Source organism: Lepidochelys kempii, chromosome 12 (genome assembly GCF_965140265.1).
Source record: "Lepidochelys kempii isolate rLepKem1 chromosome 12, rLepKem1.hap2, whole genome shotgun sequence".
In the NCBI taxonomy this organism is placed as follows: Eukaryota; Metazoa; Chordata; order Testudines; family Cheloniidae; genus Lepidochelys; species Lepidochelys kempii.
This window is the reverse complement of record NC_133267.1, coordinates 13,329,072-13,344,068: the sequence shown is the minus strand read 5'-3', so window position 1 is coordinate 13,344,068 and position 14,997 is coordinate 13,329,072. Positions and strand designations below refer to the sequence as shown.

At 38.2% G+C, this 14,997-nt stretch overlaps 1 protein-coding gene and 1 non-coding gene across 10 annotated transcripts in view; one reads left to right on the top strand and one right to left on the bottom strand.

The window, feature by feature from the left end:
* Window positions 1-14,997, top strand: part of FTO (FTO alpha-ketoglutarate dependent dioxygenase) — a 326,144-nt gene that overhangs the window by 63,713 nt on the left and 247,434 nt on the right. For 8 of the 9 annotated variants that reach the window (XM_073307614.1, XM_073307615.1, XM_073307609.1 and 5 more), the window contains exons 2-3: window positions 2,360-2,437; window positions 12,483-13,137. In XM_073307614.1, the coding sequence (XP_073163715.1) occupies window positions 2,360-2,437; window positions 12,483-13,137 (733 nt within the window). The remainder of the gene's footprint in view (window positions 1-2,359; window positions 2,438-12,482; window positions 13,138-14,997) is intronic. The other variant, XM_073307611.1, reaches the window with a different exon arrangement.
* Window positions 14,850-14,956, bottom strand: LOC140896569 (U6 spliceosomal RNA). The gene has a single exon (XR_012154579.1). It is a non-coding gene; the product is annotated as a U6 spliceosomal RNA (small nuclear RNA).

Below are 14,997 nucleotides of genomic sequence, written 5' to 3'. Positions count from 1 at the left end.
ATTGTCAGTTGTGTTTCTCCTCCTCTGTCTGCTAGCCTTGAGTTTTGTTTAGTTTAATATACTTTTATTGTATGTTTCAAAATCAGCAAAGGCAGCCTACTGTTTTCAGTGTAATAAATAATGTTAACATAAAAGTCATACAATGTTTTTTGTAACATAAAAGAATGACTGTTTGGGAATATGCAGTACGCTAACATGTCTGCCAACTTAATCTAAAGTTACATTCGGCTTGGTTTCACCAATGACTCATAGTCAGTTTATAAAGTGTCCCCAAAGAAAACTATAGACTGAGAGATCAGAGTACATTTCTAGTTTGTAAATGTCAATGCTGTTCTTGTCAGTCTAGTTAGGATCAGTGGATGTCAGTCAGTGAGTGGTGATATTATTCGTCTGTGCTACCTGCTCTTGGTTCAGACTGACTGACGGACCAATCTGATAACCATAATACTTCAGTGTTCCCCTCCACAAGTGAAGCATACATTTTATTTGCCTTATGCTATAACCTGAGGACAATAATAGTGAAAATTTGTATTTTGTCTTTTATACCCTAGCATTGCATTTGTGTTCTTAATAGTTTATCTTGTTTTGTCTTTATTTTCATTATAAGATCAGAGATTGGTCTGTGTAATACTTTCATTCTTCTCGGATGCAAACACCAGGATGGGGAGGATCAGTTTAGGATAGCACATGGGACACATTAACCAGGAGCAATGGGATGTGATTATAAAAAGGGAAATTTAGTGACTATCAAGTAAATCTTCTTGACAAAGAAACCTTGTAGCCTGTGAAATATTCTAAGCAGGAAATAGTGAAAGCCAGATTAAGACTAGAGAAAGAACTGTAGGTGTGTAGGGAATAACCTTGCAGTGGCAGAGGTGAATTAGAAAGTATAACTACTAATTTTGATTTTTTTAAATTTGATTTGAGCTTGTTGATTTGTTTCCGTTTTAAAATTGTTATAAAATGTATTATGTTTCTGATTTCACACACGTGAACATTTTTAATATGCAAAAAAAATTAAATATTTCTCATAGTTGTGTTTTATATGGTGGAAAATATTTAAAGAAGAAATATATTAAGGATTTGAAGCCACTTGTATTCAAATGCTATGGCTAACTTTTAGCCTCTTGTGGCATTTAACTGCTGTTTAGTATCATCATTTTTATTAATTATTTGTTAATGACCAGTGATATGCTCAGAACTGCACAAGAGAGACACAGATGAGATGCACTAGGAGAGGCAAAGGAAATATTGACCAGGAATGTTGAGCAGAATCTTATACTTTCTCAATATTCTCCTCTTATATCAGGTTCAGGCAGAGATGGAATTTGATTGATGTGGCAGAATGTGCATGGGCCTGTCATGGTGTAAAAATTATTGCTTCAAAAACCTCTATGGCTAATGCCAAACTCTCTCTCTCTCATGGTCTATGGTATTAACTCCATAATAAACACACACAGTATCAGCTATCTATTTTATTAAGACACACATGCAGGAAAATTATGGATTATAGACCTGCTTTTCTTAATCGTTTTCTTAAAAGATAGGACTATTAAGTGGATTACAACCAAAACATTCTCATTTTACTCAGAAAGCTGTTAGTTCTGTCAAATTAATTGCCCCAGCCACTCAGAAAAAAACAAAGATAAAAGAAAAAACATGAGATGGAAAAAGGAGGGGAAGCTCTTCTTTATAGTCAGGTGGTGGATGACTATTAGCTTCAGATTGGAGTTGTTATTTCCTTGGGCAGGCATAGTTCCTGGTCCACATTGAAGTCAGGTTGGAAGATTGGATTGGAGACAAGGTAAAGAGGACGAAGTTTCCTTTTCTTTTCTGGTTGGCTGGAATAAACAGACACTATATGAGACACATAGTCTAAAACAAAATTCAGGATTGTTTAGAGTATGTTATTAAACCACAGCCTGGGGTACACTAGGCTTTACACCCACTACACCTAGAATTTGAAGGAGAAAAAGAAAAGCAAAGAAATAAACAAGATCCAGCATTTAAATCAGGCAAAGTTCTGCAGAATCTTGAAGGATGAGTATACTTTTTCAGTGTGTAAGGGAGGTTCTCCTAAGGACGAACTGAGGATACCAAAAAGTACTGTACTTAATCCTCTGAAATTACTAAACTGAAATTGGGGAAACTCAATTAAGTGGACAAACCTCAATTAAGATGAGGTTGCATCTACTTCTCCTTGTTTAAGATGTGTTTTCTTAAATTTTGGCTAGTGAAACAATACTAACTTTTTACATTTTTTTTAAATTCCTAATGCAACTAGTTTATTATTTAACTGTTATTTGCTTCTTTGACTAATTTCATGTCATACTTTTTTTAAAAAAAAAAAACCAAACAGAAACAGAAGCTTCTTGAAGAACTTGGAGAGAGTTGGCTTCCATATCTGACACCTAGAGATGCCGAATTCCACCAACTGGTATTGTATCTTATTTTTAACCTTATTTGTAGTAAACTTGATTGAGCATTCTTATCAAATAGCAAACCAGTCTTTATTTATTGGTGCACTATTAGAGCTGACAAGACTAAAATGTCACTTCTTCTAATTCCTTTCTGAGGACTAGCATAGGTGAGGTCCTGGTGTATGTAGCGTTTGCAGAGCTGCACTCAGTGGAGAGTGAAATCCTTCAGCACTCAGGACAGAGCAGAATCAGGAACCTTGGTGTGAACTCCTTCTGAAGCCAATGGGAGTTTTGCCATTGACTTCAACAGGACTAAGATTTTACCTTTTGATCTTTAGTTCACACCTGTAAATGGTAGCTCTAAAAGTCTCCTTTTTAATCTTTGTTTAAAGTAAAAGCTCACATAACATATAAAGAACTTTCTATTTTTGTGTTTTCTTGCAATTTGTGGTCAAGTGAATTGTATGACATTGATTTGCAATATCTCATGCTTGACTGGAGTAAAAAGAGCACAGGGAGTCACTGTTCTATCAGAGGTCTTCATGATTTAAACCATCTAGAGAACATGTTCTATAGACTGGATTTGGCAAAGATGAAGAGTCTTTAAAAGTGAGATTTAGAGTATGTTTATGCTTATAATTCTAGTCACAAACAATACACAATGGTTAAGACCTGGCATAGGACCTGAACTACAAAAGCCAGAATGCATGCCTCAAATGAAATTTAAGGAAAGCTAAAACAGGCCCAATAGTCACATAACTAAACCAAACTAGTATACAGAGGCATAGCATTAAAGAACTAGAAGAATACTGCTACATGCATCTTAGACCTTTCTCAGGTCAAATTGAAAACATGTGGAAAGAATTTTAAGTTCAGTAAAACGAGGTTGGAACACATTCAGTAAGATGAAAGACATAAAAAGGAATCTCTTACTTAGCCTGAACAACTAAAGCAAGAGTTCCTACATTACAGCCGTGTCAACTTTCTTGTATTGACATGTGGCTCAAAGATGCCTATAGTAGCAAAAAAACAGCCTTGGTCTTGTGCAGCGGGAAGGAAGGGTATTTTTTTGCAGGAGCTCATGGACAAGAAGAATTTTAAGATGGCAGCTTTCCACATTGCAGAGAAGAAGGGTGATCTGGGTTCAACTCCTGGCTCAGTTTTACAGACTTCCTGTGTGATCTTGGGCAAGTCACTTGATCTTTCTGTGCCTTACTCTCCATCTGTAAAAAAGGGATGATTAATATTTCCTTTCTGCTCTCCTTTGTTTTTCTCATCTGTTTTGAGGCCTTTGGGGCTTTTGCTGTCTTTTTACATATTTGTAAAGTGCCTAGCACAATGGGACAGAGATTCTATTGGAGCCTGTACTGTAATAGAAATAATAAATAGTAGTAAAACACATGGTGGACAAACTTGCTACCAACAAAAAAAAGCACTATCATGAAGCGCTTTTCTTGTCAGTGTCCTTCTCCCAAATCAAATGAAAACAGCAAACAGACTTCCTTTCCAGGGTCTCACCAATGTTCAGTAAAAGTTCTTGCTCCTTTTAGTTCTTGTCCGACCCAATCACCATTTTCTCCTTCCTTGATCCTGTTACATCTCCTACCGTCTGTTTCCATTTCCTTTGTATACCAGCATCTGGGCCTGATAGCTTGAGCCTAGCTGTGTGTCCTCCACACTTCCTAGCCCATCCCTGCAGAGGTGACAGGGAAAGACATGGTTGAGCAGAGGCTGCCAAGTGGAGTCTCTCAGCATCCATACAGGTAGAAGGGCTTTGGGAAGATAAGCAATCAAATTAGACCAAATTAAAGTAATTAGTGATATTGAAAAGATCAAGGATCTTACATAAAGCCTATTGAAGTCAACTGAAAGTCTCCCATTGACATCTGTGGGCGTTGGATCCAGAACCAAATGGATAGAACTGATTGCCAGAAGGTGAGATAACAACTGAAATTTTATAGCCTTGAAAGGATTGAGTAAGTTTGCAAGGTCTGTACATAAAATATGCCTCCTGTTTAGTTTATGTGCAGACATGTGCATTTGCATATATATGTGGTATTGATAAACATCAAACACCTTTCATTCAATAACCATGATAGGAATTTTAAAATCTTTCTTACTTAAATAGCCGCTGTGGATGTCCCAAAGTTCCACTCTTACCACTAATATTATTTCCGTAGTACCTACATGTACTTAAAATTGGAAAAAAGTGAGACTATAGAAAATAACAAAATGCATAATGATGTACTGTAGATTAGTCTGTATGGCTTTCCTTGTTTTGTCTTATTTAAGAATCCCCCACTTGTGAGCAATGTAGTTTGAACAAAATGATGTTGGGAGGGTTAGGCAGAATATCATTCAAAAGCTGCTACATGCCTACAGGCATGAAGATATACTCTGAGCACAGTCCTGAAGTCCCTACTTAAAAAGTACTTCCATTGCACTCCCTTTTCAATGGGCATTTTTTCCGATCAGGGATTTTAGAATGGAACCACAAACTGCACCCAGAACAATGTCCCTTTTAGAAATCAAATAGTGAATAGCATCTGAGAAAAACACTAGAAAAAAATCATTGTAATAAATCCCAAATGTCTTCAATGAAACATAACATGTCATGATGTGAAATATAAGTGCCAACTTGCTTATCGGGGGACCTCTTCACTGGTTTGCAGCTTTATTCAGGTGCTTGAGTGGTGGGGTTATCCTGTGTCTTGAAAACAAATTGTGTGTTAGACACCACAACATGGCTGATTTTTAAATTCTGCTTATGTAATACACATATGAAAAATTAAGCACAGAATGTTCATGTTCATTCTTGAAGTTATCAGTGACATAACTACTTCTAGCAGTGTCAATACGAACTGACCTTTAACACCTGCTGTCAGAGTTACAGCAAACAGGACGTGATTCTTTTCAACCAACATGGTGGCGTTCAATATTAATTCAGTGTTTACCCTGTTTTCTGATGCTTTAATGCTTTCCTTGTGCAGGACATAGAATGACGGCTGGTTGGAGATTTAAAGAATACCAAACAATATTTTGAGATGATATGTTTAAAATGTGTTTCCACTCCCTGTTTTCTTCTGAGATACCACTGTATGCTTCTTAGGGTAGAACTCTAAAGACACAATGTAAGAAATATTGATAAAATAGTTCTTAAGCATGTAATTTTAGTGCACAAGCCAAAGGTAACATGCTTCTGATTTGGCTGACGTTGAAATGTGGAACACATTACCTCCATGTCCTAAAAGGAGAGTGAAATATTGTTGCATTTGAGTAAGCTGTGCATCTTCATCTCAGATGTGTATTTTCAGACTTCTAATTTCTTTGTAGCATCTTGTTTGATTCTGTCCTCTTTATTTCTTTGCTTGAAACTTTACTTGTGCGATTCATGTAACAACTTCAGTAGATTAATGGTGTTTTTAAAACTGTATTAAAATATACAGTGCCTTCCTAAATTTGTCATGATGATGCATATGATTTGGCTATTGATTAATATGAAAGTCTAATTTTGGCCTCTCATGTTAAAGTTGTGCAAAAAAATTTAGCAGTGATGCTACACAAGAACTACTAAAGCATTATATTTATTCCTTAAGTATTACTTTCTGCAGAGCCTTATATACCTGTGCACAATGAGATCAGATTCTGTGGCAAGAACTAAATACTGCAACAAGCACCCCTAGATTCTGTAGTAGCATTAAATATTTTATCTCCATGAAATAGCCTTCATTCCCATCCTCATGTTCTCAAACACACACACGAATATGGCTCAGAGTTGAAAATACTCATTGACATAAAATTCCTCAATAATTATTTTCAGTAATGATTATTATTAATGATGTTTTCTTCAGGCAGCTCACGGGGCTCAGCATTCATGTGGCCTAGCTCAGAGTCTCCTTCCCCACATGTGCCAGGAAAGCGGAGAAATGGTCATCTTCTCAGCCCTTTGGGTCTTGGCTGCTGCTCTGTTCTCCAAGCAGCTGAGCTCAACTCAGCTTACTTCATCTCACCAGTCTGTACTTTTGGTCCTCCAGGTTTCTGGCTAGAAGCTGGATTTTAGCTCCAATACCTCAACTCCCTGTTGCCTGCTTCATTGAATGGTGCAAAGACCATGTTTTGTAATCCAACTAATTTATCTTTGTGGGAAAAGCTGGGGAGCAAGAAGCACTTGCAGGCAGGTCCCAGCAGGACAGGTAGATTGAAAACAAAATGTTGGATGACTGGGTGCAACAAACTGGAAAATTCCATACTTGGAGTCTTTGATAAAGACAGATTGTGCAACCTCAGAATCAGTGTCTCTGGAGCTCTGATTGAGATCAATGTGGCAGACGACATCTTTTAAAGGTGTTGTGCCAGGCTCTCTGCAATCTCAGGAAGACAGTGCTTCTCCATTTTACTCTCAGATCATATTTTAAAGGGTTTTGTTTGATTTTTTAATCAAAGATGGGTTTCCTAGAGCATAGTTCTGCAGCTGCAGGATAGTGGAATACCTGGGGCCCTGTTCATAGATTCTGGCCAACATTTTCAAACTTTAGTATCTAAAGTTAGACACTTAAGTGGCTTCATTGTCAGCGTTGCTGACCTGCAATTCCCACTGAAATCAGATTTTAAAAAATGCTTCCTTGGGAATTTTTGTGGATAATCTTGTGAAACCTTTAAAATACAATATATTTAATTAATTTTAACAATTACCACCCAATAGTGCCATAGTTTATTAATCAGTTAGATAGTATCTAATGCAACCCCATTGTTACTGCTAAAATAGTATTATTTGGATGCTTTCTATTTCAACTCTTTAATAACACACGATTTTCAAAACCTAAGTGTAATAGCAAGTTACAAAACCAAGTTTAACCATTTAAACTTGGAGAGACAGAAGATGGAAATATAGTTAGGTAGAGAACAGATTCTGAGTTATACCTTTGATGGTTAGGTGATGGAAAAGTGGTTGTGATTGTTGTTGGTTCAGGCAGGAGATGGAGGCTTTTTTCTTGGCTGAGCAAGAACTCAGGCTAAAAAGAGGATGTAGTATCTTCTGAACTAAAGTTTCTAATAGTAAGCTAGACCCAATTGATTGATGGACTCTTCCCTTTCTTAGTGGCAGGGACCAGTGTTAAGCGAACTGGCAGCCTCTGTCCAAGGGTAAATAGGATTAAATTATCAGAAGGAGAAACATCAAGGCCTGGAGGTAGGAAGTCTGTAACTAATCCAATTAAGACCATTATTTGGAGCAGAATATAAAGTAAATGCAAAGGGAAAGAGGGACACTGAACACACACGGTGTAAAGATGAACAACCACCAGCCCTTAAGTCATTCCTTAGTATTTAAAACTTTCAGTTTGTACATGCAAAAAATGCAGGATGTTGATCAAAGTCTCTACCAGATTTTCCCACTAGATGTGTTCACTCAAAAAGCCCTAGTTTGTAAACTGAATAACTTTGGAACAGGTCAGGATCATCAACAAAAATCCTGTTCACAAAACAAAAATCCCATGTTGCTTAAGTGCTTTCATTGTGATTGTTTTTAGACTTTTACCCAGAGTTCCAGGATAACAGTTCATTCTACAGGCCTTAAATACTTTACAGTCACTTCTCTTTAGGTAGGCAAGAGGCATCTCAGATCTATAATCTGTTTGCAGGGAAGTAGAATGGGAATCCCAGAGTGTTTCAAATAATACATTAAAATATTTGCACAAAATAAAAAACGTTGCTGTTGATGAATTTTACGGTATTATTTCCTCACTTTATTTATATGGGTGTCATAACCTTAGTTTCTGAGAGGAATATTTTTTAATGTTGTTTAACCCAGCCGTACTAGTACTGTATTTTTTGTGCATTCCCTGTTGCAACTAGCAGCCTTCCAGGTTAGGGTTCAGCAATGGTCTCAACTGCTGACACGTTTCACAGAGGGACTGCAAGGACTGGGCTTTTGTTTTGTTTTTTTTAGGAGAGTAAATATAAAGATAATGGTCTGACCCTTGCTCTATAACGGGGGTTCACAAACTTTTTTCACAGTGTGGCTCAAATCCTTAGATATGGCTTGTGTTATGGTCCAGCTCCTATCCTATTTTCAATCATTTAACATCCAGTAACGACTGCAGCAATGTCAAGGTCCAGTTTTTTTCTCCCAGGGATTTGGAAAGGGATGAGCTGATATGGAGGGGATATTATTTTATTTTATCATGTCAGCTGTGCATATTTGTATATTTTTTTCTTGGAGTAGGACAAGCAGCCTATTACATGTTGTGAAAATTAAATTATACAAGGCTGCTTATAGCTTTGGATGGATATCTCTTCATATTTTATAAATCTAAATAAAATAGTGTTCCTTTAAGAAGCAACCATGTACTCTCTTGTTTGAGGCTCTAAGTGTTATGTAAGGGTGTATTTAAAATGTGATTAGATTATTAATAAAGAATGACATGCTGATTTGTGCCTCCTAGATTGATAAAGGGGAAAGGAAAGGAAAGGAAAAAACCAAGACGGAGGTACAGCCCTATTCTACAAATGATCAGCCCAATTATTCGTGTATTGGATTGATAACCTTAAAGATTTAATTTAACTGCACTGTGTTCCTTTCTTGTGGTGAAAATTGAAATTAATTGGCAGAGTCCCCCTCTCCCAGGATAGAATCCACTATATGGCCTGCATTCTTTGTTCCTAGATATATGGCTTTACCTTTGGCAGTATTGAAATGCATATTGTCAGCCTGTGCTCAGTTTACCAGGCGCTCCAGATCACTCAATATCAATGACCTGTCTCCTTTATTTACCATTCCCCCAATTTGTGTGTCCTCTGCAAACTTTATCAGAAATAATTTTGTTTTTCATGTCATTGATAAAAATGTTAGATTGGTTCTTGGCCTACACTATCTTTGTAAAATCCCACTAAAAACACAGCTGCTTGATAATGATTCCACTTTTAAAATTACAAGTTAAAATTAAAAGTTAGCCAATTGTTAATCCGTTTAATGTGTGCCATGTCAAAGTTGTATTGTTCTAATTTGTTAATATGTCATGTGGTACCAAGTCAGATGCCTTTCAGAAGTCTAAATATATTACATCAACATTATTACTTCCATCATCCAAATGTGTAATGTCAACAAAAATATGTATTACATTAGTTTTGCAAGATCTATTTTCCATAAACCCATGTTGATTGGCATTAATTACATACCCTCCTTTAATTGTTTCTTAATTGAGTCCTGTATCAGCTATTCCATTATAATGCCCTGAAATGACGTCAGGCTGGCAAGCCTATAATTTCTCGGGTCATCCCATTTACACTTGTTAAATATTGGCACAACATTAGTTTTCTTCCAGTTCTCTGGAGCTTCCCCAGTATTCCAAGATTTATAGAATGTCAATATTACTGGTTCAGTTGCTCCTAAGCCAACTCCTTTAAAACTCTTGGAGGAAAGTAAACTAGACTTGATGATTTTAAAAAGTCTGTCTTTAGTGGCTGCTGTTTTAACATCTTTCTGAGATACTAGTGGAATATAAAGTATTTCATCATCAAGATATAAATGTATCAGATGGCTTTTTACCAAATACAGAACAAAAATATTTATTAGATACTTCTGCTTTTTTTGCATTGACAATTCTACCATTTCTGTCTAGCAATGGATCAGTATCATGGTTAGGATTTCTTTTGTTCCTCGTATATTTAAAAAAAACTCCTTATTGACCTTAATTCTGGTGGCCCTTGATTTGTCCTTGTGCCTTTTTTGCTTCTTGAATCAATTTTCTACCATTTCAAGCGTCTGATTTATGTTCATTGCTATCAGCTTCCCCTTTTTTTCATTTGTTCGTGATGAAAAATACACTTTATTTTTTTTTGTATAGTTGTGTTCACCTCTCCCCTAAGCCTGGTTGGTTTTTTAACCAGTGTAGCTTTCTCTGTTGTGCATTTTTAGGTATCAAATAAAATTATCATGGAGAAGCAGTGTTGCCTAGTGGATAGCTCATTAGCCTGGGATTCAGGAGACCTGTGTTCTATTCCCAGCTTGGCCACTGGCCTGCTGGGTAACTTTGGGCAAGACGCTTCACCTCTGTGCCTCAGTTTCCCTCTCTGTACTATAGGGGTAATGATACTGAATTCCTTTGTAAAGTGAGTTGAGATCTACTGATAAAAAGCAAAGGATTATTACTACTCAATTTTTTCTAATCAAATTCTTTCTTCCAGCTAATTTGGCTCAATTGTTTTCAGCTTTCTGAAATTGGCCCTTTTTAAAGCATCAGTTATACATATGTGTATATTTCTGGTTTGGACTTTATTCTGTGTGGGTTGGTGTCCAAGTAATGTACTCCAAACAGTTGGCTGTTGCCAATGTATATCTAATACATTCTACCTAGGCATTTATATATGTTCACCACAGTGGTATCTAAGTACTAATTTACATGTTAAGAGATTTTGGACTAATACATTTAGAAAATGCCAAAACTGAAAAAGAAATAAAAACGCATTGAAAATGTACATAGTACAGATTACAGTACATGTTGTGCTACACACCCTCTAACTGCACTAAATTGGTTTATGACCGATCCAAATCTATTGGCAGTGCTGTTAGATAATGGTAGACTGTGCACCTATGTGTTGGGAGGAATGCAATTCAAATGATCCATCTGATGCCGTATGTAACACCAGCTGCCCTAGCTGTTTCACTACTGCAGGAGTGGCCAGCCTGAGCCTGAGAAGGAGCCAGAATTTACCAATGATCATTGCCAAAGAGCCACAATAATATGTCAGCAGCCCCCCATCTGCTAACCCCCTCCATCTCCCAGCGCCTCCCGCCCACCAGCAGCCTCGCCAAGCAGCGCCTTCCCTTCCCTTCTCACGCCTCCCACCCGCCGCAGTCAGCTGTTTTGTGGTGCGCAGGAGGCTCTGGTGTGGAGAAGTGAGGGCATGGCAGGCTCGGGGGAAGGAGTGGAGTGGTGGCAGGACCTGGGGCAGAGCGGGGGGTTGAGCATTGAGTACACCACAGCACATTGGAAAGTTGACGCCTGTAACTCCAGCCTCAGAGTCAGCACCCACACAAGGAGCCACATATTAACCTCTGAAGAGCCGCATACGACTCTGGAGCCACAGGTTGGCCACTACTGCATGATGAGCAGATCTTAACCACAGAGCCTGACACACAAAAATGTGGTAGGGAGGGGAAAACCTCTGCATTTGTGCTTATTAACCTCCCTAAAACAAACAATGGTGGTCAAAATAATAAATGGCACAAACGTGCACTAACTGAACAGGAAAATGGGGCCAAATTGACTCCTTTCACAAGCTCCTATCACCATAATAAAAATTTTGCAAGAATTATACAGGAGAGTAATGCTGCAAAGCTTTGCCCACATCACCATTAAGGAATTGCACAACACAGCTGTAGTCACCCTTTTTCCTCCCTGCCCCTGTCTTTCCAGAGTTGGTTTCTTCTTCCTACTAAGCTGGAGTGTAAGAGTCCTGAGGTCAATATTGGAACTGATCCAATTTGCCAGTGTTCTATCTACAATGTGGCTTCCTTACCAAATGTAGCAAGTAGTCATAACTAAAGGAGATGGCTCGTGAGCCCAAGCCTTGAGTTTGGAATACCTAGAGCCATAGCTTTAAATCTTAGCAGGGTCAGCTCAGTGCCCTCATACTTCTGAGGTAGATTAATGTGTTCAGTGCAGTGTTTTGTGTGTATATGGTGTGCTGGGTGCAGGGGGGTAGTGGTGGATTTTGGATGAAATCTTTAGAACTGAAGACTGCTCTGTGGCCCTTTACTTAAAATGAGGGGTTTGACCTTGTGGTCTTTGTCCAAAATTTTCCCTCCCTCTACTGATGTGCTTGTGCAGCATCCCACTTGACTGCTGTATTTCAGATATACATACAGCATCTGTTTTGTAAGGTACCTTGTAATGTTAAAGTACTAAACAAATATAAAGTACTGTGTCTTCCTTACTGCATCACATTCTAGATTTACTTTTTAGAGAATATGAGCATAGCCTTAAAATACATACCTGAATATTTAAAATATGTTCTGGTTCTTACAAAAATAACAAATTGGTTATTTGTTTTGTTTTTCAGTGGAAGACCAGATATTCCAAACTCTTCCTCAGGAAAGCTGATAAGATACCCCAAGAACTTCATCACATAGTGCAAGAAGCCTTTTTGACCTTGCAAAAACATGATTGTTTCTTCCAAGATCTTGTAAGGATCAAAGGAAAAGATTTTCTTACACCAGTATCTCGTATATTAATTGGAAACCCAGGATGCACTTACAAATACTTGAACACAAGACTGTTTACTGTTCCATGGCCTATGGAGGATTATGAAATAAAATATTGTCATCCTGAACTATTTGCAGCTTGTAAAGCATTAATCAAACTTAATGACTACTTGAATGTAGAAGCCGTCCAGGCTTTGCAAGAACAAAATTTATCTGAGACCAGAGAAACTGAAAATACTGCTGTCACAGATAGAGAACAGGATATTTCTACTTTTATTAAGGGGTCCCTCTTAGAAGTTCAAAGCAGTCTTTATACACCAAGGAATGACTGCACCAGTCTTAAGTACAGAACATCTTATAACTTGACTTTATTGAATTATATGGATCCTCTACAAATGCCGTACTTGAAACAAGAGCCTTATTTTGGAATGGGGAATATGGCAGTGAGCTGGCACCACGATGAAAATCTCATTGAAAGGTCAACAGTAGCTGTGTACAATTACAGCTGTGAAGGTGAGTAGTGGGGAGGTAGCACAATATGATTTGGCAATTGGTCTAAATGCTTTAATGCCTGAAGCTTTTTTATGTTTTACTGTGTGAGCATACGTACATACTGTGACAAAGCTCTGTCCTTGCCTCCGTGGGTCCCACGTTTCCTGGCGGATTTCGCTAGCTTCAGAGGCTCACTGTGACCCTCCACGTAACCCTTCTCTCTCTAGGGAGAAGGGTCACAGTCTACTGAGCCATTTTCATCATAAGCCAGCAAGGGAGGTGAGGAGAAGTTATCCTTCCTTGAACAGTCTCTGTTGCTTCCCAGTCTCAGTGATTAATCAGAGGGCAAAGGTGTGTGTGGGGGGGGGGGGAAGAGCCCAGGCCCACCCTCTACTCCAGGCTCCAGCCCAGGGACCCTAATAGTATCAGCTATGGTAGCTGACCTTTTAGAAACATGACATGTACAATTCCCTGGGCTACTTCCCCCACAGCAGCCCTCACTTCCTCAAGCTCCACTTCACCCTTACCTGAGGGCCTCCTTCCTTGTGCCTGATATGGTGTGTACTGCTCAGTCTCTCCAACAGCACAGCTTCCTTACACAGCTCCTGACATGCTCCCCCACCTGACTAACTGGGAGGCTTTTAACTAGTTTCATCCAACCCCTGATTGGCTTCAGGTGTCCCAATCAACATAGCCTTCTCCCTGCCTTCTGGAAAGTTCTTAATTGGCCCCAGGTGTCTTAATTGACCTGGAGCAGCTTCCATTTCACTTAACCTGGTACCAGGGATTTGTTTAGTCTGGAGCTAATATATCTATCTCCCACTACTTTTCTATAGCCATCTGGCCTTGCCCCGTCACAATACATACCTGCAAACCTGCCTGCTTGTCCAGATTTGCCACTTGTTTCTGAATATATGATAGTAAATAACATTATCTTTTCATGTGTAAGCACTACTGTTACTTCTACCTTTCTTTACTGAAGCAAAATACACCTATGTTTACTGCAGCTGGCCCTATGCACAGTATTAGTAAGTGGATTGAAAAGTTGCTATAATTAACTTGCTGATAAAGAGCCAAGAAAACAAAATCTGTCAAATCTCTATCCCAGGTTCCCACAGGTGCATATTTCTAGTCTGTAAAATGTTTTATTATAGTTGACACCACTGTCTTTAGTGGAGTGATTTGTCAAATATGGACTTGTTCTGCTTCATGCTGATTTTACTACTGTCCTTTCTTTGCAAAGAACATGCTGGCTTGGCTTTATATAAAGGTATTCTTATGTTTACAGAGAACTATATAAATTCTTGCCCAGGCCTGCTGTCGTGTTACATTGTCTTGGAACTCAACAGCCCTGTTGTAGTTAAGAGGAGGGGTTTCTGATAGGATTTCCTTTGTAAATACTTGTTTTATGTCACTTCATACAGGCTCTTCTTTTAAAAATCTATTCAAACATAATATGAATTATGTGAAATGTATAGTTCTAGAGCAATGAAAATAAAATTATCAGTTTTTCATGGTTTAAAATACCTTTTGCCTCTTTGTCCTCTGTTGAAAACTCTGTGTATGTGTGTATTTAAAGTACATAATTCTGTCTAAGGCTGAGTAACTTTCAGCATCTAATCTGAGGGCTACTTTTTTAAAAAATGGCTTCCAGTCTGCAGGCACAAATCATAGAATATCATAGAATATCAGGGTTGGAAGGGACCCCAGAAGGTCATCTAGTCCAACCCCCCAAAAATATGGAACGCTTCACGAATTTGCGTGTCATCCTTGCGCAGGGGCCATGCTAATCTTCTCTGTATCGTTCCAATTTTAGTATATGTGCTGCCGAAGCGAGCACATATACTAAAATGATAGAATACATCTAAACGACATGATTTT